At 35.9% G+C, this 27,837-nt stretch overlaps 1 protein-coding gene across 2 annotated transcripts in view; it reads left to right on the top strand.

The window, feature by feature from the left end:
* LOC128867669 (uncharacterized) overlaps positions 1 to 25,070 on the top strand; it is a 110,367-nt gene extending 85,297 nt beyond the window's left edge. For both annotated transcript variants that reach the window (XM_054109101.1, XM_054109099.1), the window contains 2 exons: positions 1,246 to 1,675; positions 23,796 to 25,070. In XM_054109101.1, the coding sequence (XP_053965076.1) occupies positions 1,246 to 1,675; positions 23,796 to 24,618 (1,253 nt within the window). In that variant the 3' untranslated portion in view covers positions 24,619 to 25,070. The remainder of the gene's footprint in view (positions 1 to 1,245; positions 1,676 to 23,795) is intronic.
* Positions 25,071 to 27,837: the final 2,767 nt, after the last annotated feature.

Raw genomic sequence — 27,837 nt, 5'->3', positions numbered from 1 at the left:
AAACAGCGCTGAATAAGTCAATAGCGCACGAAAATGAAAAAATAACACCAAAAAAAATCCGCTGCTGTTCCCGAAAAATGTCTCATTGTCAGATATTATTTAAAAATATAATTAAGTGTTTACGAATAAAACTCAGTGCAAGGTTTTTTATTTTAAGTACGATTTCCGTAGTTCAACACATACAATTTTTTTGGATTGTAGAGTGAAGTTAATCAGCTGAATATAACGGAACAAAAAAAGAGTATGTTTATAAAGTATATAAAAAAAATGAATTGTCTATTATAAGAAAAAATATAACGTAAAAAATGGCGCATTTAAATGACCTTGGAAGCTTAAAATAATATGAAAGACAAAGAGGCACTTAAATACCTCTACAGTGAGAGCTTAGTGGGTGGAATGGTTGAGGAAAACTACAAATCTTCTATCATTTTTCTGGTTATATCATTCATAAAACAAATCCTGGCCAAATTGGTAAACAACGTACTTAATGTCAATGGACAGATGTATAAAATAAAGGGGACACAAACAAAAAAAAAAAAAAAAATTCATAAAACAATGTGCTGAGATGAGATATATTGCGCTGAATTGAAGTGTATACAAATACAATATTTTATGTACCAAAAAATCTGTAAGCTGATTTCATCCAGACAAAAAAGTTGCTGCATAAAAAAAATGTGCTGAATTGGGATATCTTGCGCTAATTGAAGCCTATGCAGCTATTTTTTGTAAAAAAAAAAATGCTGTTTACTGATTTAGCTCAGACAAAAAAGTAGTCTAATAAAGAACATAATTTGCTGAATTGGGTGACTTGCACTGAATTGAAGTCTATAGAAAGGCTTTATGTAACAAATATTCAGTTTACTCATTTAACCCAGACAAACAAGTTGCTGCATAAAACAAAATGTGCTGAATAGTGAAATAAATATTTTCCGCAAACAGCAGCACATCACAAGAATTTTAAAATTTAAAGCTACAAAAACCATGGTTTTTTAAATAAGTTAAGAAAGAGCGCAAACATTTCTAAAGGTTTGAGAACCTTAAAATGAGGACGATTTTCAAGAACAGAAAACAGCTCCACATAAAAAATCACTTCAGCGACACAATACTAACTTGCAGAATTAACACTTTATATTAAATTTCAAATCAAAATATCTTTATATTTCAATCTTATTATCTTCACGCAACCCCTCACAACCAAACATTTTAATTTCTCATTTTAATTTCCCATTTTAATTCTCTTTCCAGGTATACGCCGAGCGAAATTCCTCACCAAACCTCTACCACCGGAGATCAGCACCTTAGTAGCCAGTGAGCGAGATATAGCCTGCAGACATGATTTATTATTGCAACAAAGTGATGGTGGCAGTAGTGGAAATAATTCATCAAATACTACCATAGCACCAACACAATCGGCACCTACCGCCCCACAGCAAACAATAACGTCGACAACTACATCGAATGCACCAAATGCAACATCCGTTGCTATGCTGACAGCTGGATTGACAGCAACAGCAGCAGCAGCGGCGACGTGTAGCGGTAATCCGCCAACATCAACATCAACAGTAAACTCCATTCAAATGGGCACTTTGATGTCCGGCACATCGTCTATGGTCGGTTCGAATGCCACTGTTGATATAATGGAGGATGAGGAGGAGCACGAGCAGCAGCGATTGGGGTAAGCTGTAAATCCGATTGTTTGTTATTGTTGGTAAATTTGCGGAATGTTATGCATTTTAAAAGGTTTACTTGTGTATCTGATTGCAGTTTGTTGTTGTTTCGTTTTTGCCGGTTTTTTTTTGTTTTATTTTTGAAGCGTCGTTGTATGTCGTCGAATGCAATTTGCCGGACTTAGCTATTGACAGTGAAACGAGCTGAATTATGCTGAAATGCATGAAGCGGCAGTAACAGAGTATTGCTAAAAAAGCTGAATTGCAAACTGCTAGTATTTGATGCATTTAGTGAAATAGAAATCTAATTAACAGTTGCTGAATTGTAATGAATGTTGCTGGTGCCATTTGTAGAGAGCTGTGATGTTAATAATAATAATTTTAGTATATAAATATAATGTGCCCAATGGCTGATACTTCGCCCTAAAGCATCTTTTGTGCTCAGAAAAAAAACTTAAATTGACGAACTAGAGTACTGAATAGCTGCCCCCCTTGTTACAATTCGTTCAAAAGTTTGCTAAATTGCGCTGAATCGGTCTTAATAAAACTTGTTCAGCTAATATAGATTTCCATTAAGCAAAGAAACTATGTTGCAATAAATATATTTTAAAACTAATGGGAAAAAAGTTGGAATAAAAAGTGCTGAATAGTAGTGAAACGCGCTGAATATTGCAAATATAATATTATATAGCTTTCTCGCTACTATATCGCATAGTTTTTTTATATTTATGTACATTCAACTGGTTGGAAAAATACTCAGCAGCTGATTTGAGTTGTTATAACATTTGCTGAATTGCGCTGAATAAGTATTTATGAAGTATATAACCGCATTCCTCTTCTACGAGATTTAATTTTATGATATATTAAACTTGAAAGATGCTGAATATGCTTCGCGCGTTACTTAACAAAGTCAATTACGCCTTGCTGCTGCCATATGGGGTTCAGTACCTTTGAAATTTAGTTTGAAATGCTCTGTATTCGTACCTTAACGAGCTCTATTGAGTAACACGAAGACTAAATTCCAAATGCTAGGTGACCGAACCGGAATTTAGTTAAGTCATTATGAATACTTGTTAGTTCCTGCTCCTCTCAACATATATTCTTAGAATGTTGAAACTGACTTTAGTTTATATAACTACTACCAGAGCTATTTCCCAGAAGCAACGAATACCACTGGACCCTGCTAAGTGTTCATTCATAGTTTTCTATTCAGTCAAATGCACATTCGTACTAAGTGAGGATGAGAATTCCTGACTTGAGCTGAATATTTCTGTTAATTGGGTTGGTGCGTGACTACCATTCGGAATTCATAGAGAGAACGTCGGTTTGAATCTCGGTGAAAACACCAAAATTAAGAAAAACATTTTTCTAATAGCGGTCGCCCCTCGGCAGGCAATGGCAAACCTCCGAGTGTATTTCTGCCATGAAAAAGCTCCTCATAAAAATATCTGCCGTTCGGAGTCGGCTTAAAACTGTAGGTCCCTCCATTTGTGGAATAAACACCCAAAAAGGGTGTACGCGCCAATTATATATTATATATATATGTATATATATTAGGCTCTGTGAAAATCATATTCTAGGGATCGAAATAAGGAACTTTGCCGAAGGAACCATACCTCTGAAACGTTGTTTCTTTCAACTTTAAATTTATTGGTACTAAACTATGATCAGTAATGCTGAATGGTGCTCAATTCCGCTGAATAGTGCTAAATTCCGCTGAATAGCGCTAAATCATACCGAATGCATTTCTTTCGCACTGTAACATTAACTGGTTCATTCGCACGCCAAGTCTACTTCACAAAAGTGACTCACTGGACATATTTTATCAAGATTTGAATCTTCATATCAATAGAAGGGAGTTTCTGACCCTATTAAGGTTTTAGAATAGGTTAAAATCGATTCGACCCAACGGTCTGTATTCATTCACTTTACCGGATAAGATAGTATAATTTTTTATAATTTTTAAATGCCCCAGCTATACTGAGGGAAACTTTGGGGAGATCCAGCTACCAGATGGTTAAATTAGTCTTTCGCCCCTATACACTTCTTCTTTTTCAACTTAATTTAACTTAATTGTGTCCTCATGTCTTCCTGATATGTTTTCTATTCGCATCGTGGACAGCAAATTCCATACTCATATTATCTCCTGGGTCCTACCTGCCGGTCACTGTATATTCGGTCTTTCTAGCATTGCTGCCTTCTAAAGTCACCCGACAGCCCTTCTTTTGACATGTCGGTTTGACTGCTATACTCAATTTTGACAATCTATTTGCACATCAGAACTGTTTCCGTCTTCCATTAGCATTGCTATTAATAAGAATATTCCCTACACAGCTTCATTATTTCCAACAACAACATTGCTGCGAACAAAATGTTTTGAATAAGTAGCTTTACCCTTTAACAACAGCACAAAAGCAAACCCTCAACTTAAATCAACACAGCTCTTGGGGCTTTTTTTTTTTTTTTTTGTTTTTGGAAGGTAAATGACATGAAATAACAACACATCAGTAACCAAATACAAACATTCAAAGCCGATGCTCATGCAAATTAAAGTGCTTCCTTTTTATACCCACCAAGAAACTAAAAACGAGTAAAATAAAAGCTAAAATAAAGGAAACAAGTAAAAAATCAAATACGAGTAATCGATGCCCGAAAAGGGAAATAAATAAAAAAATAAACAATAAGTAAATATCTCGTTTGGAAGGCGCACTGAAGTCCTGCACCGTAAAGTCCAATACTCTAGCGGGAACAAATTTGTCGTAATGACAGCGGAAGAATGTTTACCCGGCCGAGTTGTGTTTGCCAATGGCATTTGATTTTCCGGCACTTCTTTGCACTTTTTACTACTGCTTTTGCCACCCTGCTTTTTCTTCGCTCTTGTTTGTTGTTCTTTTTTCGCTTCCATTTTGCATTTTCTTTTATAATTTTCCGTTTTCATACCACAAGTGGTGAACTTGTCGTGTTTTAGACAGACAACTTGATTTATAAAGTGGGCATTTCGACTGTGGCTGGTTAAGTTTTACCTCTTCCAATCGTGGCAGGAGGAATTGTTTTTATTTAAAACGATTTTCAAGAACGATATTTAAAGGCTTAAAATTCCGCATATTTATTAAGTGAGTAGGCATTTTGGAAGTTTTTTTTTACTTTAGTTTCATTAGGAAATGTTTAGGGTGAATTTCCGCAAGTGAAAAAAGGCATTTATTCACAGGTTGGGTGCAAATAACTCGTTTGCTGTTAGTTCCGTAAGACTGTAGTGTGGAATGGAAAAAGTTTCCTTCAGGGCTAATGAGTTGCAAAACCAAAAGCTTCATGATGATGGGTTGTGAATAGCAAAAGCGCATGTAACTGCTCGTATCATCAAACAACACAAAAGGCCGCAATCCGTCTTTGTAACTTAGCTATTCAAAACAGGATCTCAAACAAAGGACTTCCGAGAACAAATATACGAGGTTTATCTCATATATTTTTGCGCCTTTGCACTGTACTGTGTGTGGTGACCTGTAATTCGATATTTTTTTCGACAACTTCGGATTGATTGGAAGAAACTACACCGGCAGATAGATTCTCGGTTTTTTTTTGTTTTTTGTTTCTGCAGCGTATGTTATTATTTGAACTTAAGTACTTTATTTTTATCGATTCATATTTTGTATTTCAAATTTTCTTACATTTTTTTATTTTTATCATTTTTAAGGTTTTTTTATTTCCTTTTTTGCACTTAATTTTTTAGATCAGAGATTGCTATGAATCTGTCCCAGTCATTGGTAAACCATTGCTTCATTCACAACCTTTCGCCACCCATCTCTCTCCAAAGCTACTTCCATCCATCACCGCACGTTCAGCTTTGCAAGGTCATCAACAACGTCTTCGAGCCATCTCTTTCTGGGGCATCATCTTCTTCGACCTCCAACGAGGCGCAATTCAACTGCCTTCAAGTTGTTCTAAGATATTGGTTAATCTTGCTTAGTTTCGTATCATAGCTTGTGAGGATTGAAATTGATAGACCTAAATATATGAGCAAATAAATGACTAAATGCTTTCTCAGCTCTTTCTCTGATCTAATCTGAATTACTTCATAAAAACCAAGTTACGTTAGGAAAATTCGTCGGAATTGCTTGCCAGCCACCAATAAAAGGAAATAAAATAGTTTTCCGAAAATTTAGCTTTTTGTATAAAAGAAAACTGCAATATTTTATTTCGTATTGAGCTTTTGGTTTGAAGATTTGATAACTTGTTTTTTGCGTATCCTTAAACCAATATAAGTAAAATAAAACGTAATTAAAATTTAAAAAATAAAAAAAGAAACTCCCACCTTTTTAATAAAATCGCTTCACGAATAAATACTTTAATTTATTTTTGATACGATACCCACTTTCCTTATTAAAGAGCAGAAATAATAGCTTCAATTATTTTTGCTCAAATCTTAAATCGATTCAAGCAGCCAAACAAATGACCAAATGAAAGTGGCACAAACAAAAACAAATTTGATGTAATACCATCATACATACGAATTCAGCCAAATGGCAAAATAATGTCAAGAATGAAACATGAGAATTGGGAAAATTAATTGACCCGCTTCGAACTCAAGTTACAATTAATTACTGCCATTGCCAACCAACCAAGACAAAGTGAATGAAATAAAGTTATATAAAAGAGAAACATAAAGTACGTATGTATTTGCGCATACAAGCGCAAAAGCAACAGTACAAAGAGCAAAAAGTAGTTTGGAAATAATATGAATGTACAGATGCATATGTGAAAGTTTTCCAAACGACGAAAAAGTGAACCAGAAACCATCAATGACGGTTAGGATGCTGCTTCACATATGGCTGAGCAGTTGCTGCGCAAGAGTCATGGCCACCACAAATAGCAAGGCCCGAAGTTAAGTCTTACAGTATTTTGTTAATCTATTGTGACAACTAAATTAAAAGCTGGCTACGCAAAACGCCTTGCTGGGTTTCATAGGCAGCCTATGTTGAATGCTGACACTTGCCGCCTGCCGCCTGCCGCAGTTACACGCGCATATGTTATTCGCTATTGATAAACATATGCATACACACATATATAGCTACAAGTATTTATTTTCGCATTTCTTCATATTCGACTGTTTTTCACTTATAGCATTTGCTTATACTCACTCTTTCGCATTAAATGCTCTCCCTCGCTCTACCGCTCTACCAGGCGTATGAGTAACTTTTTGTGGTTTTACTTGGAGGCTGTTTTTACTTAGCGCAGCTTGTGTATGTTCCTAAACACATATACCTACACTCATTTATTCTTAAGTGTTAATTTTTTTCGTGTTATTGTATAAAAATGCATTAATAAGCTTTTAATGTAGAAAGCAAAGCAATCAATTCGTAAAAGCAACAACCGCTCAATATATGAACAGCAGTTGCCAGTGATGGATGTGAAAATGGGCATTCGTGAAATAACGTTTGTGTTAAATATTCAAAAGGTTTCATTAAAATATTTATGAGATATAAGTACATGTAAGCCGATTTATCACCCTTATACGAAACCCTGCCAAGGAGCAAAGCTACAAACTTGAAAAAAATATAGCACTTCAATTGTTGCCGCTACGGCAAACTGCGTAGAGTCCCAAACGCCACTAAAACTCAACCTTTACTTTAAATTTTCGTGCGCTTTCTTTGCTTCTACGCTCGCCTGTGTGCATTTGGTAATTTAACCGAATTGAACTTAAAGATATGAAAATTTATAAAAACTCAAACAAGAGTCAAGGTAAATAGTTGAAAAACAATATAAACTGACTTTCAATGTTTTTACATTTTTTAGATGTCTAAAGCTCGAGCGAATGCTGATCTTAAAGTTCACTGTATAACAGCGCACTTAGGGGGTTACATATGTACGCCCAGCAGTGCCAAAAATACGTTAAAAGAAAAACTATTTTTAGAAGGGGTAACAACAGAAATAAATATAAAGAATTTTGTGCGTTGTTTATTAGTACTTAAGCTTTATAAAAATCATTATTTTAATTTTTCTTGACAAAAACTAGTATATAAAAAATTACGTGACCCAACGTACAATGGAAAAAAATTCATTGCATCATTGCTCTTTCAAATGTTGATGAATCTGCAAAAAGTAAAAGGATTCTTGTAAAATAAAGTTTTAGTTATAGTCTGTCGAGCGAGATTTTTGAATTTCGCAAAATTTTGCAATTTTGTCATAAAAGTCACACTTTAATTATGTTTATAAAATGTTTCAATAATTGTATCAGAAATCCGGCTTGACACACTATAGAGAAAACAGCATCAAAAAGTATTAAAAACTCTTTGAGTTATCATGCAAACCATACCGGAAAAAGTAATAGGACGATGAATAAGTTCGTGCGGTTTTTTTTCGAAATTTGAAACTTTATTGACGTAAAATGGTTACAAATTTAATATTCAAAATATTGTCCATCGCTCACTACTACTTTTTCCCATTTTTCTGGCAATTCACGGATTCCCTTTGTGAAAAATTCGGTCGGTTTTGCCGCAATCCACGAATCGATCCATTTTTTGACTTCATCGTAATTACGGAAGTGCTGGTCAGCCAGGCCATGTTGCATCGATCGGAAGAGATAGTAATCGGATGGCGCAAGGTCTGGACTATACGGCGGGTGGGGTAGGACATCCCATTTGAGCGTTTCTAAGTATGTTTTGACCACTTGTGCAACATGTGGCCGAGCATTGTCATGTTGCAAAATAACTTTGTCGTGTCTATCGGCGTATTGCGGCCGTTTTTCTCGCAGTGCTCGGCTCAAACGCATCAATTGTCGTCGGTAGACATCCCCCGTAATCGTTTCATTCGGTTTCAGTAGCTCATAATACACAACACCCAGCTGGTCCCACCAGATACACAGCATAACCTTCAGGCCATGAATATTCTGCGCCGACGTCGATGTTGAAGCATGGCCAGGGTATCCATACGTTGCCCGACGTTTTGGATTGTCGTAATGGACCCACTTTTCATCGCCAGTCACAATTCGATGCAAAAAACCCTTTCTTTTGTGCCGTTGAAGCAGTTGTTCGCATGCCATAAAACGGCGTTCAACGTCTCTTGGCTTCAATTCATACGGCACCCAATGGCCTACCTTTCGGATCATTCCCATGGCTTTTAAACGTTTGGAAATGGTTGATTGATCAACTCCCAAAGTTTTTGCAACCTCTTCTTGCGTTTGAGCCGGATCTTGATCGAGCAATTCCTCCAATTCGGTATCCATGAACTTTGGCGGCGCACCCTCGCGTTCTTCGTCTTCCAAGCCAAAATCACCACTTTTAAAGCGTGCAAACCACTTCTGGCACGTTCGCTCAGATAGAGCATGCTCACCATAAACTTCCACCAAGATACGATGACTTTCGGCTGCTTTTTTCTTCATATTAAAATAATGAAGAAGAATTCCCCGCAAAAACACATTATTTGGCACGAAATTCGACATTTTCAAGTGTGGTAAAAATATTGTTGTTTACGCTTCAAATAAAAAACTTATACTGACGTTTGTGCCTTACGACAGTAGCTCTCCAATGAATGTTTGGAAATGTGGATCGATGGAATAATAATCAAGTTACGCCATCTGTTGTAAAACCGAAACGAACTTATTCATAGTCCTATTAGTTTCAAGAAAAACGAGTTTAAACACCTACCTCTGCGCATCAAACTCTCGTCGAGCAGTTACATTTTCTACCATAACTTTGAATCTATGGGGAATTTTTAGAGACTTCCACAGAAATACGCCCAAAACTGTAAAGAACAATAATCTAGCAAAAAAAAAATAGATTTTGGAAAATTCTGTGCGTACTAGTGTGGGCAAGAAGTAAGGTGAATTTATTCGTAAAACTTCGCGGAGCAGCACTGTTAATAACATCTGGGCCAACTTTCATGTGAATGTCATTGTCAGTAATATATTTACGCTTGTGTTTACCAAACGACCCAGAGTGCATTTTTCGATTTTTACAATGTCTGATTTGATTGAGCAGAGAAGTGCCATCAAATTTTGTTTGCGGAATGAAATTTCGGCTGCGGAAACGTTTAGCATGTTGCAAAAGGCATTTGGTGATTCGACCATGTCGCAGAAAAATGTTTATAAGTGGCAAAAAGACTTCAAAGAGGGTCGAGAACGTGTTGATGACTTGGAGCGCTCCGGACGACCATCGACGTCAACAGATGACCAACACGTCGATAAAGTGAAGAAGATATGATCGGAATATCAGAAGGATCTGTGAAAACCATTTTGAAAGACCATTCGGGTCTACGAAAAGTCAAATCTCGTTTGGTACCGAAAACTCTCAATTTCTTGGAAAAAAGTCGTCGCGTTGATGTGTGTGAAGCAATGCTTTCAGACTATCAGGACAAGCTCAAATGCATCATTACGGGAGATGAGACTTGGATTTATGCTTACGACCCAGAAACAACCGACCAATCTAGCGAATATCGTGCTAAAGGCGAGGCCAGACCAAAAAGAGCTCGTCAAAGTCGTTCAAAAATAAAGGTCATGATGACAGTTTTTTTCGATTTTCGTGGTGTGGTGCACTATGAATTCCTTCCACCTGGCCAAACTGTTAATAAGGAATATTATTTGAGCGTCATGCGTCGTTTACGTGGAGCAATTCGTCTAAAAAGACCAGAACTATGGGCCAACAACTCTTGGTTTTTGCATCACGATAATGCACCGTCTCACACTGCACTCGTTCTTCGTGACCATTTCGCCAAAAATTCCACGCATACCGTTCCGCAACCACCGTATCCGTCTGATTTGGCTCCGTGTGACTTGTGGCTATTCCCAAAATTTTTATGAGGCACTTTTCATAACACATATTTTCTGAAAATATTCAAATGACAAAGAAGGTTTAAAATTGATAAGTCATTACAGCAAAAAAAATCGACGCTGGTATCAACGAAATAAGTTGCGCTTAACGAAAGATTAAACAAAGTTCAAAAGCTGTTTACCTTTCTCCAATGGGCTTGTGCGCAGCAAATACGTGTGCTTTTCTTTGATAATCAAGCAAGTCTCTAATGCGAAGTGTTAGCCGAAGGCCAGTTTACGCTCGCTTGCTAGTTGGTGCTTTCAAAAATCATATTTTTAACTTGCAAACATTAAGAACGCCAATGTTCGAGTTGGTTGTTGATTGCGGGATTTCGGGATTACGAAATTTAGACTTAAATAAAAAAATATAGACTTAAATAAATACAAAAAAGAGAATTAATAAATACAATTTACTGGCTTATGACTCTTTTAAATTCAGTTTCTTGGGCTTTGTCGCTTTTTTTCATGATTTCACTAACTTTTTCGGTAATCCATTTACAATTTAGAACAGGCGCCGTAGCTGAGTAGGTTAGTAGAGACGTAAATACCATTTGGAAGTACAGTTGGTTCGAATCTCCGTGCCTGAAACACCAAATTATAGAAACAGTTTTTTCTAAAGGCGGTCGCCCCTCGGCAAGCAATGGCTCCGAGTGCATTTCTGCCATGAAAAACTCTCCATAAAAAATTATCTGCCCTTCGGAGGCAGCGTACAACTATTGCAATGCTGCTTATATTTCTCTTCTATTTGCTTCACTTCACTTGAACCAAAAATGCAAAGAGATATGTAATCGTTGGAACATTCCCACAACAATATTTCAAAACATTGTCGTGCATAAAATGTCACAGCTTTCTCCCAGCTGTCATCACTTCATGTGATTGGTAAGCGGAAAATAACTATATAGATTGCACGTTTGTGCATGCTTACATATAAATAAGTAAAATCTAACAAATTTGTAAAAGTATTGGTAGTTTGCTACATAGCACTGGGTGTGCACTGCTAACGACCTGAAGCACGCCAGGAAAGCCGCAGACGTGTCAGTTTAAGCCAGCCATTGCTTACTTTAACTGTCACTAACTGTCAAATCAAGCATGTGTAAGTGTGTAAGAATAGCGCAAGTTATTGCATATACATGCATGCATACACACACATACATATGCGTGCACACAAATTTATTTTAGTTTTTAAAATTCGCACACTTTTCATGGATGTATAGAAGCGCAAGTGCTATTGCGTCGACATTTGTGCTACATTCATGCATGTATTTATGAATATGTATATACGCTTTCATATTTACATATAGTAGTTGAGTACAATAGAGTTTTACTTCTTTTCAATCCCTCATTTGACATGGAAAAATTTAAATATTTCACTTTTGTCAAATGAGCAATACAAATAAAATGGGAAATTTTGGTATTTTCTATTAACCAAAACGATATAAAAAGTGAATTATAAGTTTTTCAAGCTCCTGTCTGTTTATATGGGATCGTATTTAGATTGATGGACACCCAAACAATTTGTTAGGTATTGGTCTGAGCTTCCTGTCCAATGTGCGTTATGTTATGCGCGTGATGTCGTTCTAAAAATACAGGGTCTTATAGTTTTCTGTCGGCTCTAAGGAATAAATGGATGTACTGTTTTCGGGTTTTTTTGGTTGGTTTATTTCCTTTTTGTTTTTGTAAAGAAGTAGAAAGTATTAAGATAGTTATGTGCTGGTGAAATTAATTAAGGGGAACCCCTCGATTTTTGGGAATTTTTTTTTGTAAGTAAGAATAATTATTCGAGGATCGGACAAAAGGTATATTAAAATATGTAGTAAACTATATTGATGTAAAGTGTTATTAACAAATATTGAAAATTGACAAATTTATGTAAATAAACGGAACGAGTTAAAAAAAAAGTGACGTCATCTGGTGGCAACGATACAGCAATGAATAATCATCTGAAATCAAATAACCAAAACTTTTATTAATCTGCACAATAGTGGCTATCGTTGTACGCAACCGTTTTTTTTTTTTTGTTTTTTTAACAAAATGGTGGTGATTTGAATTTCGATGTGTGTTTTTCACCATTTTTTCAATTTGCAACAAGTCCAAAAAAATAGTTATTTTCAAAATTAGCTACGTACAACGATAGCCAATGCGATAACAAAAATTTTGAGAAAACGAAAATTAAAATCGGTTAATTAGTCTTCGAAAAATCGTTGCCAGCGTATCAAAAAAAAGTCGTTTCGAGAAAAACGGGGGTTTGAAATAAAGCATCGTATCGTAAGCGCTACGGGTGATTTTCCTTCTCTTTCCACTTTTGGATATGATTTTAAATTTATAACAAATTTTGTTTATTTGTACACTTTTCAAATTAGTTTGTACACAATTTCAAACGAATTATTTTTCAGGAAAGCGCAGAAAAGATGGAGCTCCATTTCTTCATGTGCTATTTCGAAAACCCTTTGGCCCCAGTACAATGTACGAAGGACTCAGAAAGTTCTTTGGACTCCTCGCCATTCAATTTCCGAACTGTTTACCAGTCACTGGACTATCAACGCACACGCGGAAAAGCTAAGGATACCATTTAACGCCCATTGCAGAAGTTGTGTGTGACCTTTCAGGGAAGCGGACTGTTGAATATTTTCTCTGTAAGCGTCCGGGTTTGGCAGCTAGACGATTAACGTCACCGGGTGCTGCTTTCTTCGACAACCTGGGGCTGTGCGCCAATCTAAATCCAATCAATCTTCTCCATTATATCAACAGCTCTGGCTGGCTGTAGATATCTGCCTGTTGGAGGTCTCATAAGGGTATCAAAACGGCGCTTTAGAGTTACTTGAAAAGTGCCAGGAGCACTTCAACCATTTTACCTACCTACACTTTTCATTTAAGTGAGCTGAATCAATTTTGAGAAAACCTTTATAATTTTCACATTTACTCAAAGCTGAAAATTTTGGTATGCAGCTCTTTAAAATCAAATATATTCAGTTCTTTTTTACTTTTTTTTCACTTTTATTTTATTGTTTTGAAGATAACATGCATTAAAAAAATGAGGAAACATTTATTTTTTTGGAAAAAATTTTAATTTTTTATTGAAACTTTTTGGGAACAAATTATATGTAAAATAAAATTTTTTGGAAAAATTACTTGGGGAAATATTTTTCCGGGAACAAATCATTATTTTCTTTACTGTTAAAATTGTTTCCCAAAGTGTTTTGAGGAAGTGGTAGATTTCCGGAATTTATTTATTTAAATCAAGGACTAACACATGGGCTAAACGGTTCCGCACCTAAAGAAAAAAACACTTTTTTTTGTTCAAAATTAGGCTTACTCATTAACTTTCCATCAAGAACAAAGCAGTCATTCCAGTGCCGCTCTAACATTTCAATACCACTTTGGTAGAACGATTTATCTTCTGCCTTAAAATAGGCCTCAGTTTTAGCGATAACCGCTTCATTCTAGCGAAATTTCGTCCCGACGACGTCTGAGGTCAGCAAACCATCGTTTTAGTATTGTTTCTGTTGAAGCGGAGCCGCCACAAAAGCATATCAACAATCAGTGTAAAATTAAAACATGAAATTCTTTTTGATCCAAAAAAAAGTAGCGTCACTCTTAACACAATAACTCACGAACTAGTGAACAGATCAGAAGATAGAATAACATGAAATTTTAACACCTGCCTTTGTTTGGTTAGTACTAACTGAAAAAGAAATGAATGCAATAAAACTAGTGTCATCTATGTGTTAGGCCCGGGACTTTCACTGATGGAAATGAGCATTAGCATTAAGAATTTGATGAATTTAAAAACAAAATGAGTTGCAGAAAAAAATACTAATTTTACAAAACATATGCATATACGTAAATAGAGTTATGCTCTTGAAAAATTAATTTTAATTTTCACTCCTGGCGCTCCATATTTGTTTGACCTACATAAATTCTTATTCATTCATATTTTTTACTAAGCTTTGGAGCTGGCAATTAACACACATCTTCACATATTGATTAACAAATGCACTAGAAACGTCAGTTCTTGTTTTGTGCATTATTTTGGTCATTTCAGTTGTCACTCTGCCCAGATGGCGCGTCTATCATCTAAGACATTACAAAGGTGTTGTCCAAGGTATTGGCTAAGTAATCAGTCAACAGTTGCAACAAAGTGAATATAGAATATTATTGGTGGCATAGAGCAACTTAGTTTACGTATGAATTTACTTATATACGTATATAATAAGAAGAGCAGGAACATAGTATCGGGTGTTTATTTAAGAGGTCGAGAGCTTAAAATTATATACAAAACTGAATAGTAATAGGAATTTTTTTTTATTATAGTTTCATGATATTTATTTCTTGAATATGATAACCGGCATATGTTCGCCGCTTCTTCAATTTTTGACTACTTTTATTTATTTATTTATTTTTTAAGTAAATTTCTACAATTTGGAAGCATTGTTCTGACGTTAAACAATGGCTTGCCAAAGTTTACTGAACAGAAATATCAACACAGTTTGCCATTCTCAACCATGAAATCACAGTTATCGACATCGATAACTCGCATGCAGCTACAAAAACGGCCTATATATAAAAGATGGCGCAAAATTAATCACCCTGCGCCAATCATATTTCACATTTATGCACTGAAAGTATAAAAGTTCAAAATTGTATGAGTAATTTTGCGCCACCTGGTTGACAACAAACTGGTTATACCTTTTTTAACAGCTGAGTTTATATTTCGTACTGAATTATATATTTAGGGTGAGAACAGCTAAAAATTACCGAGTGGTACAGCAGTATTTGCAAACCTTCCCAAATGTCTTGTTTTTTCGTCTGTCATCTGTCAACAATATTCAGTTCATTGTTTGTTACGTTTCATACAACAATGCATTTTTGTCGCTCTAAAAAATGTCGAATTTCGTGTCTTCAAACTACGATTTGCGAACATCGAAAAATCACTTGTGAAATGCTGCTCTCCCGGTTCAAAAGGCAGTATTTTTTGGATCGAATCGTTACGGGTGATGAAAAATGGGTGTATTTCTCCAATCCCAAGCGTAAACTATCGTATGGTCCGCCCGGGCATAAGCCAAAAACAACGGCCAAACCAAATCGCTTCGGCCGCAAGGCAATGCTGTGTGTTTTCTGGGATAAGCGTCGTATGATTTGGTACGAGCTATTGAAACCAGGTGAAATAGTTGACGGTGCCCGCTACTAACGACAATTGGCCGATTTGCACAGCACCATACACCGAAAACGCCCAAAGTAATTTTTCTTGATGACAATGCACCGCCACATGCACCGCCACATCGAACAAGAGCGACCCGGGAATTGGTGGAGACGTACGATTGGGAACCTCTGGTGCATGCGGCTTACTCACCAGACTTGGTGCCTTCCGATTATCATTTGTTTGCATCGATGGGCCACGCACTTTCAGAGCAGCGCTTCAATTCTCACGAAGAAGCCAAAAAATGGCTCGATGAATGGTGTGCGGCCCAAGATGGCCAATTTTTTTGGCGTGGCATCCACAAATTGCCTGAGAGATGGGAAAAATGTGTCTTTAGCGATGGCTATTATTTTGAAGATTAAATCTGAAACCATTTTTTTGTTAATAAACGTTTGAAATTGTAAAAAGTCTTATTTCAAATACCAGCTCGAAAACTTCAGTGTTAATATGATAGAAAGTCGTATGATATTTCAGTAGGTTTGTCTAGGGAAATTGATGCCTTTTCTGTTAATGGAGATGGATGCTGCTATCTGCAGAAAAAATTCAATTTATATCAAAATTTCGGCTCACAAGTGCTGAAACAGAACAGCAGCAGCTGCTGGTAATTTTCGTCGATACTTGGATAATGTTTCTCTCAGTACATCAATTTTCTAAGATCACACTTTAATCAAAACAAAAAGGGTAGTTTAAATTCAGAAAGTAGTTCACTAATATATTTTGAACCTAACGAGCTGTACCACGTTTAAAGAGCGTTTAGGACAACGAGCGCTCACTTGAGTGTCAGAATCTTGATAAACTGGATGGTCATATTAAACAATTCGGTTGCTATTTTATTTCTTACATCAATGCATTTGATTTTTGTTCTTATTAAAAATAATATTTAAGTACTTAAGAATGAAAAATTTTTAAATATCGTTCTCCAACTGTGGCTTAGGTTGTATTAGCTTAAGTGGTATTAGCAAAAACTGCTGCACCTCCCCTAGTATATTTTGAGCGATTACTGATTTTCTCAAAACAATGAGATCGGAAATGAAATTTGTTTGAATATTATTTTTGTTCATATATTCACTTTTAATAAACGCAGCATACTTTTGACAAATTTTTTTTTTGTTTTTGTTATTTCAAAAGTTTAACATCAAATATTTTATATCAAAAATTCAATAGACAAAACTAAAGCATCCCCATATTTGGCGTAACAAATACATTTCTATGCTAATATTTTGTAGAAAATCCCTTATTTGGATGACTGCAGCGCATCTTTTTAAGGCAGTTGTCAAAAAATATCAAAAAACTGGTCACATTATAACCGCAGATAGTGCAGAAAGACCGCGAAAAACTTTTCGGCAGGATAACTCTCTGATAAAAAGACACATTCAAAAGGATCCAACAGTTTCTTCCAGCAAAATTCAAAATATTTTTAAAATCCTGGTTTCGAAAACCTCGGCATCAGTAAAGTCCATCAAATCAAAATCCCTATTAAATATTTTTTCACGCTTATAACATTTGCCAACAGACAACCACTCTTTGCTTCTATGCATTCTCGTTTCATCCCAACACTCAGTGCATACATACACGTATTTGCGCTACAATCACTCATCCATAGCTGCTTATGTAAGCAGACTCAGAGCTCAGTTGTGAGGTCAAGCAATGTCCTTTCGAATGCCATACATATTTTATTTCATTGTCCCGCAGCACTCAACAACCTCACCAACTACCGAGCGCTTATGTATCCACATGGCGTATACGCTGTGAGTATGTACGTTTGCATGTGTGTGTGTGCGTGTACATCTGAAAACGTTTATTGTGCCTTTCAACTGCAAAACTACTCTTACAGATTTAAAAATATAAAGTTGTGCCCTCTGTCCAATCGTTTTACGTGTTCACATCTATACATAAATATGAGTGTGTGCGTGCGTGTTTGCAATTTAATAAATGTAAAAATTTATGAAATTTATTTATTGATATACGATTGCCTTTTACAAGCTCGCAATATTTTCCCAGTTTGTAGCATGCACACGTACATAAATGTGTGTATGTGTGTATACTACTTACTTTGGCTGGCCTTGTACGCCTTTCAGATGCAACATATTTTCCTAGCAGCTGTTTGAATCATCGTTTGCCCTTTGAAAAGTGATTTTATTCATGAAATTATTTTGTAATGTAATTCAAAAACGAGATTTCTTCAGATGGTATATTTATTTTATAGACATTTTGTGTGCTTTGTACTTCATGCTTTGTTTTGGATCGATGTCACGTATTTTAGGTTTAAATCTACATTGAAAAGTCAATAGTTTTCAAGCAAGAATTCTTTGCGGATAGCCTTTTCACATTTGTGACACTCTTAGCCTGGCTGTAAGGGTTATGGCATAATGCTAAGCCATTTAGTTTTTAAAATTTATTATAGGAAGTCGATTTTATGGTAAGCACAAATCAGTGTCTGGCCGATGGATTCACGGGCAAATTTTTGTAATAACAAAAACTCTGATCTCTTCATTCATGGCTCAGAGCAAATTTTCGTCATGTAAGAACATTTTCAGTATTTAAGTAAAAGTTGTCTCATCCAAGAGCAAGTGCAAAGATTTATGAAAATTATTATTCACCAGCCTCTGAATGCGAAAATCTTCTTTGAGTACCGCAATGGGCTTCTATGATCACCTGAACTAATCATAATTAAGTTATAAATTAAAAAGCTCTTTTAAGGATTTGGAAAGTTCAGCTCATACAACTAAACTTCCGCTAATGAACTGAGAATGATCAACTTCACTTGGCGTCATGGGTTCTTGCAGTACCACCTGGTACGAAGCATAAAAAGATGCATTCAACTATGCATTGCTGAAATAAATGGGTGGCGGCATCAAACCAATTCATGTGACCGCCGTAGCCACATGCGAAAACAGGAGCATGAAACACCAAATGATAGAAAAAGTAGAGTACTCACAATAGTAGTATTGGTAGTACTAGGCACAATGTTGGTACTCATAGAGAAGATATTGGCCTCGGGCTCCCAATCGTTTTACCCCTCATGAGATATTTGAGATTCTCAGCAATTTTCTGAGGACTACTGTGAGCATAACTTCTTTAGGATATATCAGCCAACTAACTTCTTGACAAATTTTTATTCGCTGTTATTCGCAGAGAAGATAAATGTCTCATTAAATTCCTGATTATGAATGGCCAGGAATGGCTGATGCCGTTTCATTCTATGCAGTAAGAAGGAGTAAACCTTGACTCCACTTTAAGACAAATCAGACGTATACTTTTAAAGCTCTCAGGCATATTTGTTTTTGCCCTTCCTTACCATACAATATATCAATATCTCCTATACTTTGGTGTAATTGTGAGGAACTTTTTTTCCTTTACCACCGCAGGTTACCCTCATATATAAATATGTATTTTATTGCCGATATGTTATTTATAGCGGAATGAATCTTAAGCCATCAATGCCTACTTTCTCAACCAAAACCACTTTGTGACGTGTGATATCATAAATCAATTCTAAAAATAAACTAAAAATTCAGGCAGTGACAAGCAGCAATTTGAAAAGTCAATAGAGCACTTGGGTTAAAAATAGAGACGTGTAGAAATATTGTTATATGTATGAGTTGTGTGCACGTATACATATTTCGTAGTCGGAAGAACAGCTGAAGTCGAAAAATACCACTTTACAGTTTTGATTAATTTTTATTATTTTTCAGTTTAGTTATTTTGGCACTTTAAGCGGCAAAGGTTGCTAATAGCACCAGCTTATAGCAAAAAAAAAAACTAAGAATCAGTCCATCTAGAACTGTTGGTGAGTTCGAAAATCCACATAATTCTTTCTTCTGATGTTCGAACATCACCAAGTAACGGTTTGGATTAAATAGAAAAAGAGGAGATCATGAAATTTGTTACCACCTGAAGAAGGCGTTAACCGATAAAAGCGGATGATTTGTCAAATTAAAAGTAGTGAAGTTTTTATTAAAATACAACGTATTTCGTACATATACAAAATTAAAAAAAAAAAAAAAGTTTTTTTTCTGTAAAAATTTTTAAACTTTATATTCATGTTCTAAGAAATACTTGGAAAACGATTTTCGATAACTTGTTTTTTTACTAATTCCTTAAGCTTGGCATATCTACTAAGATTAGAGCATATCTGAATTTGAGAAAAAATATATAAAAGATGTAAAAGTTAGTATCATGAGTGTAAAAATACTTTACATTAGAATTCACCGAATTTACATAGGATTCGATGGTCATAGGATTCGATGGGCTGGTTCTTGGTTAAACAAATCATTAATTATTTCTTAAACTTGGTAATCTACCATCAACAATAGTAATAAAAATAATATAAATTGCTACTAATGCCACTAAGGGGTTCAGATAATAATTGAAAATTAAAATATTATGAGATTTACAAGGTTTGAGATCGCTAGCTTGCTACAATGTAATCCCTTTTCTCCCTTAACTCGACTTAGCCTACACTTCCACATAACCACAGATTCGTATGTATGTATGCATAGAAATGATGTTAAAGATCCGTAAACTATGCAAATTGTGTGGCTCAGCAAGAAGCGAGACCTAATAAATTATATGTGTGTGTGTGCGCTTGACCCAAGAATTTGGGTAGCTATGCAAAGTATTTATCACGTATACGCCATTGTTGACAAAAGCGGGAGGTAAAACCTTTGAATTCACATCGTCAAAGGGGATTGCCTGTGAATGACTATTTCGTTTTTCGATTGTTTAGATATTAAATGGGGCGCAACGATTCTATTACGAGGAGGGTGAGAGGAAGGCAAAGAAGATAGATTGATTGATAGGCCGAGCAAATGAAAAGGCAACAAAAACATGTGTGAAAATGGAAGAAACGATTAGTGTAGGAAATTTAGAAATGGTGCTGGTTAAAAAGAGATTTATATTGAAAGTGATAAAAAGTTGGGACAGCTGATATGATATGTTGAAATACGTTGCATACGCACGAGGAGGAAGAGGAGGAGAGAATTGTAAACAAAATTTATAACGGAAAGGATTGTGAAAGAGTAAAGATTGAGAAGCGTGATTAGAAAAAGATGGAAGTGGGTGGATTTTAGGCAAAATAGAAAATAAAAAAAAATTAAAAAGTGTGATGCGAGATAGAGTCTATATGAAAGACCATAAAATAATAAGGATTAGTATGAAGTAAAGGAAGTACGAAAAAGGGATGAAACTGATGCGCTTAAAGAGCAAATTAAATATCAGGTAAGATAAAGAGAGTTGCTTAGGTTATTAAAGTCACAATAAAGTCAATAGGGCATACATTTAAAACTAGCTATTATCATTATTATTATTATTTTTGTTATTATTTTATTTACTGCAATAAAAATTAAGGTAAAAAAAAACCAGAGTATGATGAATAATTTTCTCAAATAGATGAATTTATGAATATGAGTAACAACTACATGTTTTTTCATATTTTGTAAAGAGAAACTAAAAACGATCGATGAAGTGTGTTCCAGATATAGTCAATAGTCAGTTGTGGAGTTGAAAGCGCTGCAAAAAGGCAAATGGAGGTTTGTTGTCATAAAGAAGATGGAATTATTAATTATATATCCATTTTTTTTGGTTTCCCTGTTCAGACCACTCGGGAGCATAGGGCCTCGACAAGACTCACACTTGCGTTAGTTTCATTAATATATTTTGATTTCTGACAGGGTAGGTGATTAGCCTGCCGCCACCAGTCCTATGTAGTGGGAATGCCCACCTGTCGTTTCTTAGGAAGAACGCCTTCTTACTGCTTGAAGCGCCATCTGTGTGTGACATTTTTCTGGCAGAAGGATCGCACAGATAGTTGAGGACTTCGCTAAATTTTTTGTGTGTCTGCGCTACTACCGCGATTGCCCGCTTCCTCTTGCTGGTGCCACTGACGCCATGTGTAACTGTGTGTTTTTCTTAGCTTTTTGGCAAATAAGGCGCTGACTATTGTGCCTGAGTAAAGATGGAAAGGATACGTTTTTTGAGGTTGAGGAATGAATATTTATATTTACATAATTTATAATAATAACGAATTTCCATTCAAAAGCAAAATCGAAAGTTCTATCTATAATGACATTTGACAATATTTCATGTAATCTCACAAATGCACCCATATTTTGCCAGCACCTTTTTAGTACACCGAATTTCTTACGACGAAGGTATTGATGCTTTTTTTTAATAATATATTTCCATTTACTTTGGTTGTAACCAAGAGTTTCAGTAACAGAAATCAATTGAAATCTATATAGAAATATTGGCATAAAGTCTTTCAAACCTAGCTTTCAATTAGACCACTCTTGGTTAGTGATCCAACTTTTCATGTGTGTCTTATTGGCCAGCTGCTTTGGATTTCCACACAATTATTTAAACGAATATTTATTTAAGACCACAAAATGAGAAAAAAAAACGCAAACAAGCAACCAAAGCTAATAACTATTTTTTGTGTTTTTTTTTTACACATCGGAAATTTAAAAAACAATGGACATGGATGATATACCACAGCGCTTACAATCCGCAACCCTTTGGCACTGAAAAAAATTTCGATATACACTTTTTTCCCAAATTTTTGCATAACAGGTCATAGTGACTGACAACACGTGAGCCTGTGCAGAGAAAATTGACACTGACTTGCTATTTTCAACTCGAATTCATAAAAAGGCAATTTAAAGTTTCCTACATAAAAAAAGGCAAAGCAGCAGGGCTCGAGCGGATTATGGCTATACCAGCAAGAAAACAACCAACAGGGTTAAGTCAGTGAGTTTCCAAAGGGATGACATATAACCGTGTAAAAAGTGGTAAAAGCAAAATAGTGTAGATGGAGGGATAGAAAGAGAGATAGACAAAGGGATACGGAGATTAATCTCAGTGGTAGTGGAGAATAAATGGGAAGCAAAATACGTCAGCAGCCCATTTGAGCTCTGCTTTTATAGCCGCTAGATTTGTTTAAAGCTTTTCAAAGGTAATTTTGGAAAAAAAAACGTAGAGATGATTTAAACCTTTTTATAAAAATAAATATTTTAGCAAACTACATAAAACGCTTCTATGCTTTTATCGACTTTATTTTATAATCTTACTTTGGCTACATGAAAAAACTGAAAATTGCATATAAAAAAGCAGAAGTGTTTTATATAAAAATTATTTTAAATAAAAAACAAACACTTTCCACTTACCTTTTCTTGCATGGATTCCAAAAAAACGCACCAGCTAATTTCGAGCAAATCTTTTCACAATTTCCAAAACAGGAAATGGTAATAATATTTATCCGAATGCTGCACAGAATTTCAGGAAAACCAAATCTTAAAGTTGAGTTTTACTAAAGATAGTTTTGAATTTCAGGAAATCCACTAATCTGAGCTTTGAATTTGCACTCTTATTGCGAATGCTCTGCCATACAATTAGACTTCATTTACACTACGAAACGGAATAAAAATAACGAGATTTTTTATGCTAGGAAGAAAACTTAAATACCTCAACCAAATCATGACTTCTAATGTAGTATTGAAAGAGGATTTACATATCTTTTTCATTTTTGAAAAACTAACTCCTTCAAAAGGATGTATCGACGTTTTGACAGAATTATTACAGTACTTTGTAATAAACCTGCTATGGGTGCCGGGTCATAGACACATAGAAGGCAACTGCAAAGCAGATGAACTGGGTACCCCATTACCGATCCAACCAGACAAAGCAAACATACCTATACCTTTAACAACTTGCAAGAAGCTTATAGAGAAACACACTATCAGTGCTGGCAACAGGCTATGGTCTCAGTCCCTGACCTGTGCAACTAGTAGGATGGCGTGGCCGGAATGAAACAGAGGCCGCACAAACCGACTGTTGAAACTAAACAGGAAAAACATGAGAAATCTTCTCTGGGTTCTAACAGGGCATTGTCTGAATGGCAGACAGCTCCCATAAATCTTGGTATTTCTTCGAAAATTTTGATAATTCCGATGGAAAAGTATTACCATTTTTTTTTTTTTATTGTACGAAGTGTGATGCCTCCTAATTTTTATATGAAGCCAATTAAATATACATTTTCCACATTTACTTCAATACAACTAACTTTCTACTCGCATACTTACTTAACTACTTCTTCAACTACTCAAAATATCCCCCTCTTCACTTTTTCTTCCAGCAACTGCCCGCACGGCACACCCTCACGTGTACCGCTCATCGCCGGCAGCAGCAACATGGGCCACAACAACAACAGCAGCACGGACGATGAGCAGCGAGGTGCGCGCAATCTTTTCAATGCCACCGCAGCCTCCTTTCATCGTCACACCCTAAACACCTTTCAACGCAACGCAGCTGCACGCAAATCGGCCAATTTTACCGCAACACGACGAACAACCGCCTGCAACATCCATGCAAACAGTCATCGAAGTGGGAAAGCGAGCAGCTGTTATGGCGATGCGGCAACCGAAACCTCCGACGAAGAAGAAGCCGCTTACATGCAACGCGAAACAGCACAGGGCGAACAATTTCGATTAACCAAGCTCGCCAACAACAACAAGCATAGCAGAAGAAATAGCAGTTGCAACCATGCGGCGGATGAACATGATTACTGTGATGCCACTGCGTCTACAGCAGACGATGCAGATGATGAGGATGCCACCTCGAATGCGGACGGTGATGATGCTGGCCCACAGGTACCCATCAGCATTGTGCTGCTCATACTCATCTGCTACATTTGTTTGGGAACTGTGATTTTTGCTTTCTGGGAGAATTGGTCCATTGTGGATGGCGCTTACTTTTGCTTTGTCACCTTGGCCACCATTGGTTACGGCGACTTTATGCCCGAGCGTACCTTCCATGGGCCACATGTGCAACTCTTCGCTTGTTGCGCGTATCTGTTGTTGGGCCTGGTGTTGGTCGCCATGTCCTTTAGTATACTGGAGACACAGCTGATGTGGAAGTGCAAACGGATTGCAGTGCGACTGAAGTTGGCCAATGATTGATAGCGGCAGCGGCTGTTGTGGCGACGCCGAAGTGCTGGAGTGTTGGCGCAATTTCTGTAAAATTCTTCAGCAGCAATACTATAAGAAATTAATGGAGAAAAGGAGTAGAAATAGAAAATAAACTAAGCATAGAAGTAGTTAAGTTGCAGCTAAGTAGTGATGTGTGAGAAATGTAAATAGTTATGACGTGCAAGAGCTACTAAGCGTGGGATATAAAGAAAGCTTTAGGTGAGTGTTTTATGTGCATAGGAATACTGTCAGCGTAGTGTGTAACATAAGCAAACCACATAAGAGGTAAACAATTGTTATTTAAGTAGCCGCATTAAATAAGTGAACCCGTAACCCTTTCACACCTTTGGCTATAATATTTGTGAAACCTTTTGGATGTCAATAAGAGATTTCATTTAGCAATGCTGCATACTCAGTTTTTCATTTAAATTTTCAGAAAAATAAAATGCTAATGAAAGAGCTGATTTAATTTCAAGCTATTCTCCTATTTCTTCACACTAATTTTCCAGCGCAGTTTAAAGTGCTATGCTCAGATATTTTTTTCTCGTCGACGCAAGGGGTATATCGACGCATCCATGAAGAGTGACTTGTAGCTTATTCGTTGCGTTTCCGATAGTTTTATCGACTGCAAGTATGGAAGTGACATCCGCAAATCTTCCAGTTACTTGCTAATTTGCCGATGGTAGATCGTGCGTATACAGGAGATATACCAGAGGGCCCAAAATGCTTCCTTGTGGAACGCTTCCTGTATATTTTTTTAAACGAACATGCATTTTGGGGTTTCAGCCAAAAGTACCAATCATTAAGATTTGGTCAGGGCACCTCATTTCATTGTGTTGGCAACATGGACTTAAGCTTTTGGAGGAGCTCTTCGTGCCACACTTTGTCAAAAACTTGTCATTCACCGGAAAAAACGGCGTAACACACTTTTTTCATTTCCATTGCGCTTTCTATGGTGGCTACGATGTATTTTATTAAGTGTCGAATGATTTTCTCTGAAAGCAAATTGATGAATGAGAACCAGACGTTTATTTTCATTGGCTGGCTGTAGACGTTTTAAAAGTATTTTTTCCACAAGCTTCGAAATTACTGGTAAAAGAGATATTAGCCTGTGAGAGCACACTTTGTTGGGAGATTTACAAGGCTTAAGTATCATGATAACTTCGGTATCTACCTCAAGCTGAGAGATATCCTTGAAACTTGCTAATGAAATATTTTGAAAAAAAAGAATATCTTAGATGTATGTACACATGTGTTCATATAATTAAGTCATCTTTTTCCATCTTTTTCCATTATTCACAATATCTTTCGAGGTTACATTTTTTTCGTCAACTCACAAATATTTAGCGAATTCCCAAACACTGTGAAGAAAATTTTCAAATTTCTGATTAGAATTATTATAAAGCATCTGGGTATGCAATCCATTGAATTTTATAGTAGTATAATGAAATGTAGGTCTGAAATTGCTAAAAACTTACGTTTACTTTTGAAAACTGTTTTTGAATAGTATATTCAAAATTTTTTCCACATGAGGCCAATGGGAAGAATTTGGCAGTGTGGGTAAATATTAAATAAAACATAAAATCATTGATGTAACATTTTTTTTTGAAAATACAACTTAATTGGGGGGTAGAATCAATATTGTTTTCGTTTTTTTTTTAATTTGTTTTTTTTTTTATATTTTAATTTTACTTTGTTTAGGGAAAAATCGATAAATTTCTTTCTTCCATTTTTTTTGTTATTTTTTATTTTACTTTTTTGATATTTTAAATTAAAGAAAAAAATCATTTTTCTTATTATGTTTTCCCCCGTAATTTTTTTAATTTATTTTCTTTTAATTTTTTTGTTATAGATTATAAGAGTAAAGTCGGGTATTGTCACCATTTTTCCTTGATATTAATTTCTGCCAAAATAATGGTAATGAAAAAGCGATCTTTTTTTCTTTCTAACAGATATTGAATTATCTTTACATTTTTTTGCAAAATATACCCTAATATAATCGTTTTTATCTGATAATGTAGAAAAACTGAAACCACCTTAAAAGTTAATGAAGGGTATTAAGGTAAAGTGGGTCACTAGATAAAATCACTAAAAAGAATTGTAAGAGTTAATAATAAGTCAATGAATTTATTCATATACATATATTTTTTATTTTAATTAATGACCTTCTTGGTTGACTGTTTGACAAAAATTATTAAACTTAGGTAAATATAAAGCCACATTCTGTATTTGTGTTTCTCATACTTAAGTAGATCTAAAAACATTTTCACATTTTCTTTTGTGAAACCCATTGCTATATTAAAAGACGTTCCCGTTGGAAAGCGGAAACTAAACTCATTTTTTGTGTCTGCACAGGAATCCATGCAGCCAGCCTTTCCCTCCAGATTGCTTAAGGACAGAAAGTTGTTTGGCACTTTATTTCTTTCCGACAATTGAAACACCAGGGAACGAATATTGTGCCCTGTGAAACCGCAAAGTCTTGATTCCATTTCTAACGTATATTTTTCAAGGTATTTTTCTGTGGCTTTGTCCAGTATTGGCTGACGTCCAAGTGGGGTTTTTAAAAGCATTACTATTTCTCCATTTTCGGCATATCGAAATATGTATAGAAAATTAATAAGAATTAGGAAAGTACTAAGGCAGTCATGTGAGCTACTAGTTCACAATACCCGACGTTGACTAGCCCACATTAGCCACTGTACCACCAACAAAAAAAAAGTATTACAAACTTTTGTTTAAATAATTGCAAAAGAGTTTCTTACCGCATTAAAAAATTTAGAATAGTTTAATAATTCTATCTGAACTTTTCTTCTTCTTCTTAATTGGCGCGATAACCGCTTACGCGATTTTGGCCGAGCTTAACAAAGCGCGCCAGTCGTTTCTTTCTCGTGCTAACCGGACGATATGACCCAGCCAACGAAGCCGCTGGAACTTTATTCGCTGCGCTATGTCTATGTCGTCGTAAAGCTCATTCAGCTCATCGTTCCATCGTCTACGACATTCGCCATTGCCAACGTGCAAAGGTCCAAAAATCTTACGCAGAATCTTTCTCTCGAACACTCCAAGCGTCGCTTCATCGGATGTTGTCATCGTCCAAGCTTCTGCGCCATACGTTAGGACGGGAATGATGAGAGTCTTGTAGAGTGTTAGTTTTGTTCGTCGAGAGTGGACTTTACTGCTCAGTTGCCTACTTAGTCCAAAGTAGCACTT

This window comes from Anastrepha ludens, chromosome 6 (genome assembly GCF_028408465.1).
Source record: "Anastrepha ludens isolate Willacy chromosome 6, idAnaLude1.1, whole genome shotgun sequence".
NCBI lineage: Eukaryota > Metazoa > Arthropoda > Insecta > Diptera > Tephritidae > Anastrepha > Anastrepha ludens.
The sequence above is the reverse complement of the archived record's forward strand: the minus strand, read 5'-3'. Positions and strand labels throughout refer to the sequence as shown.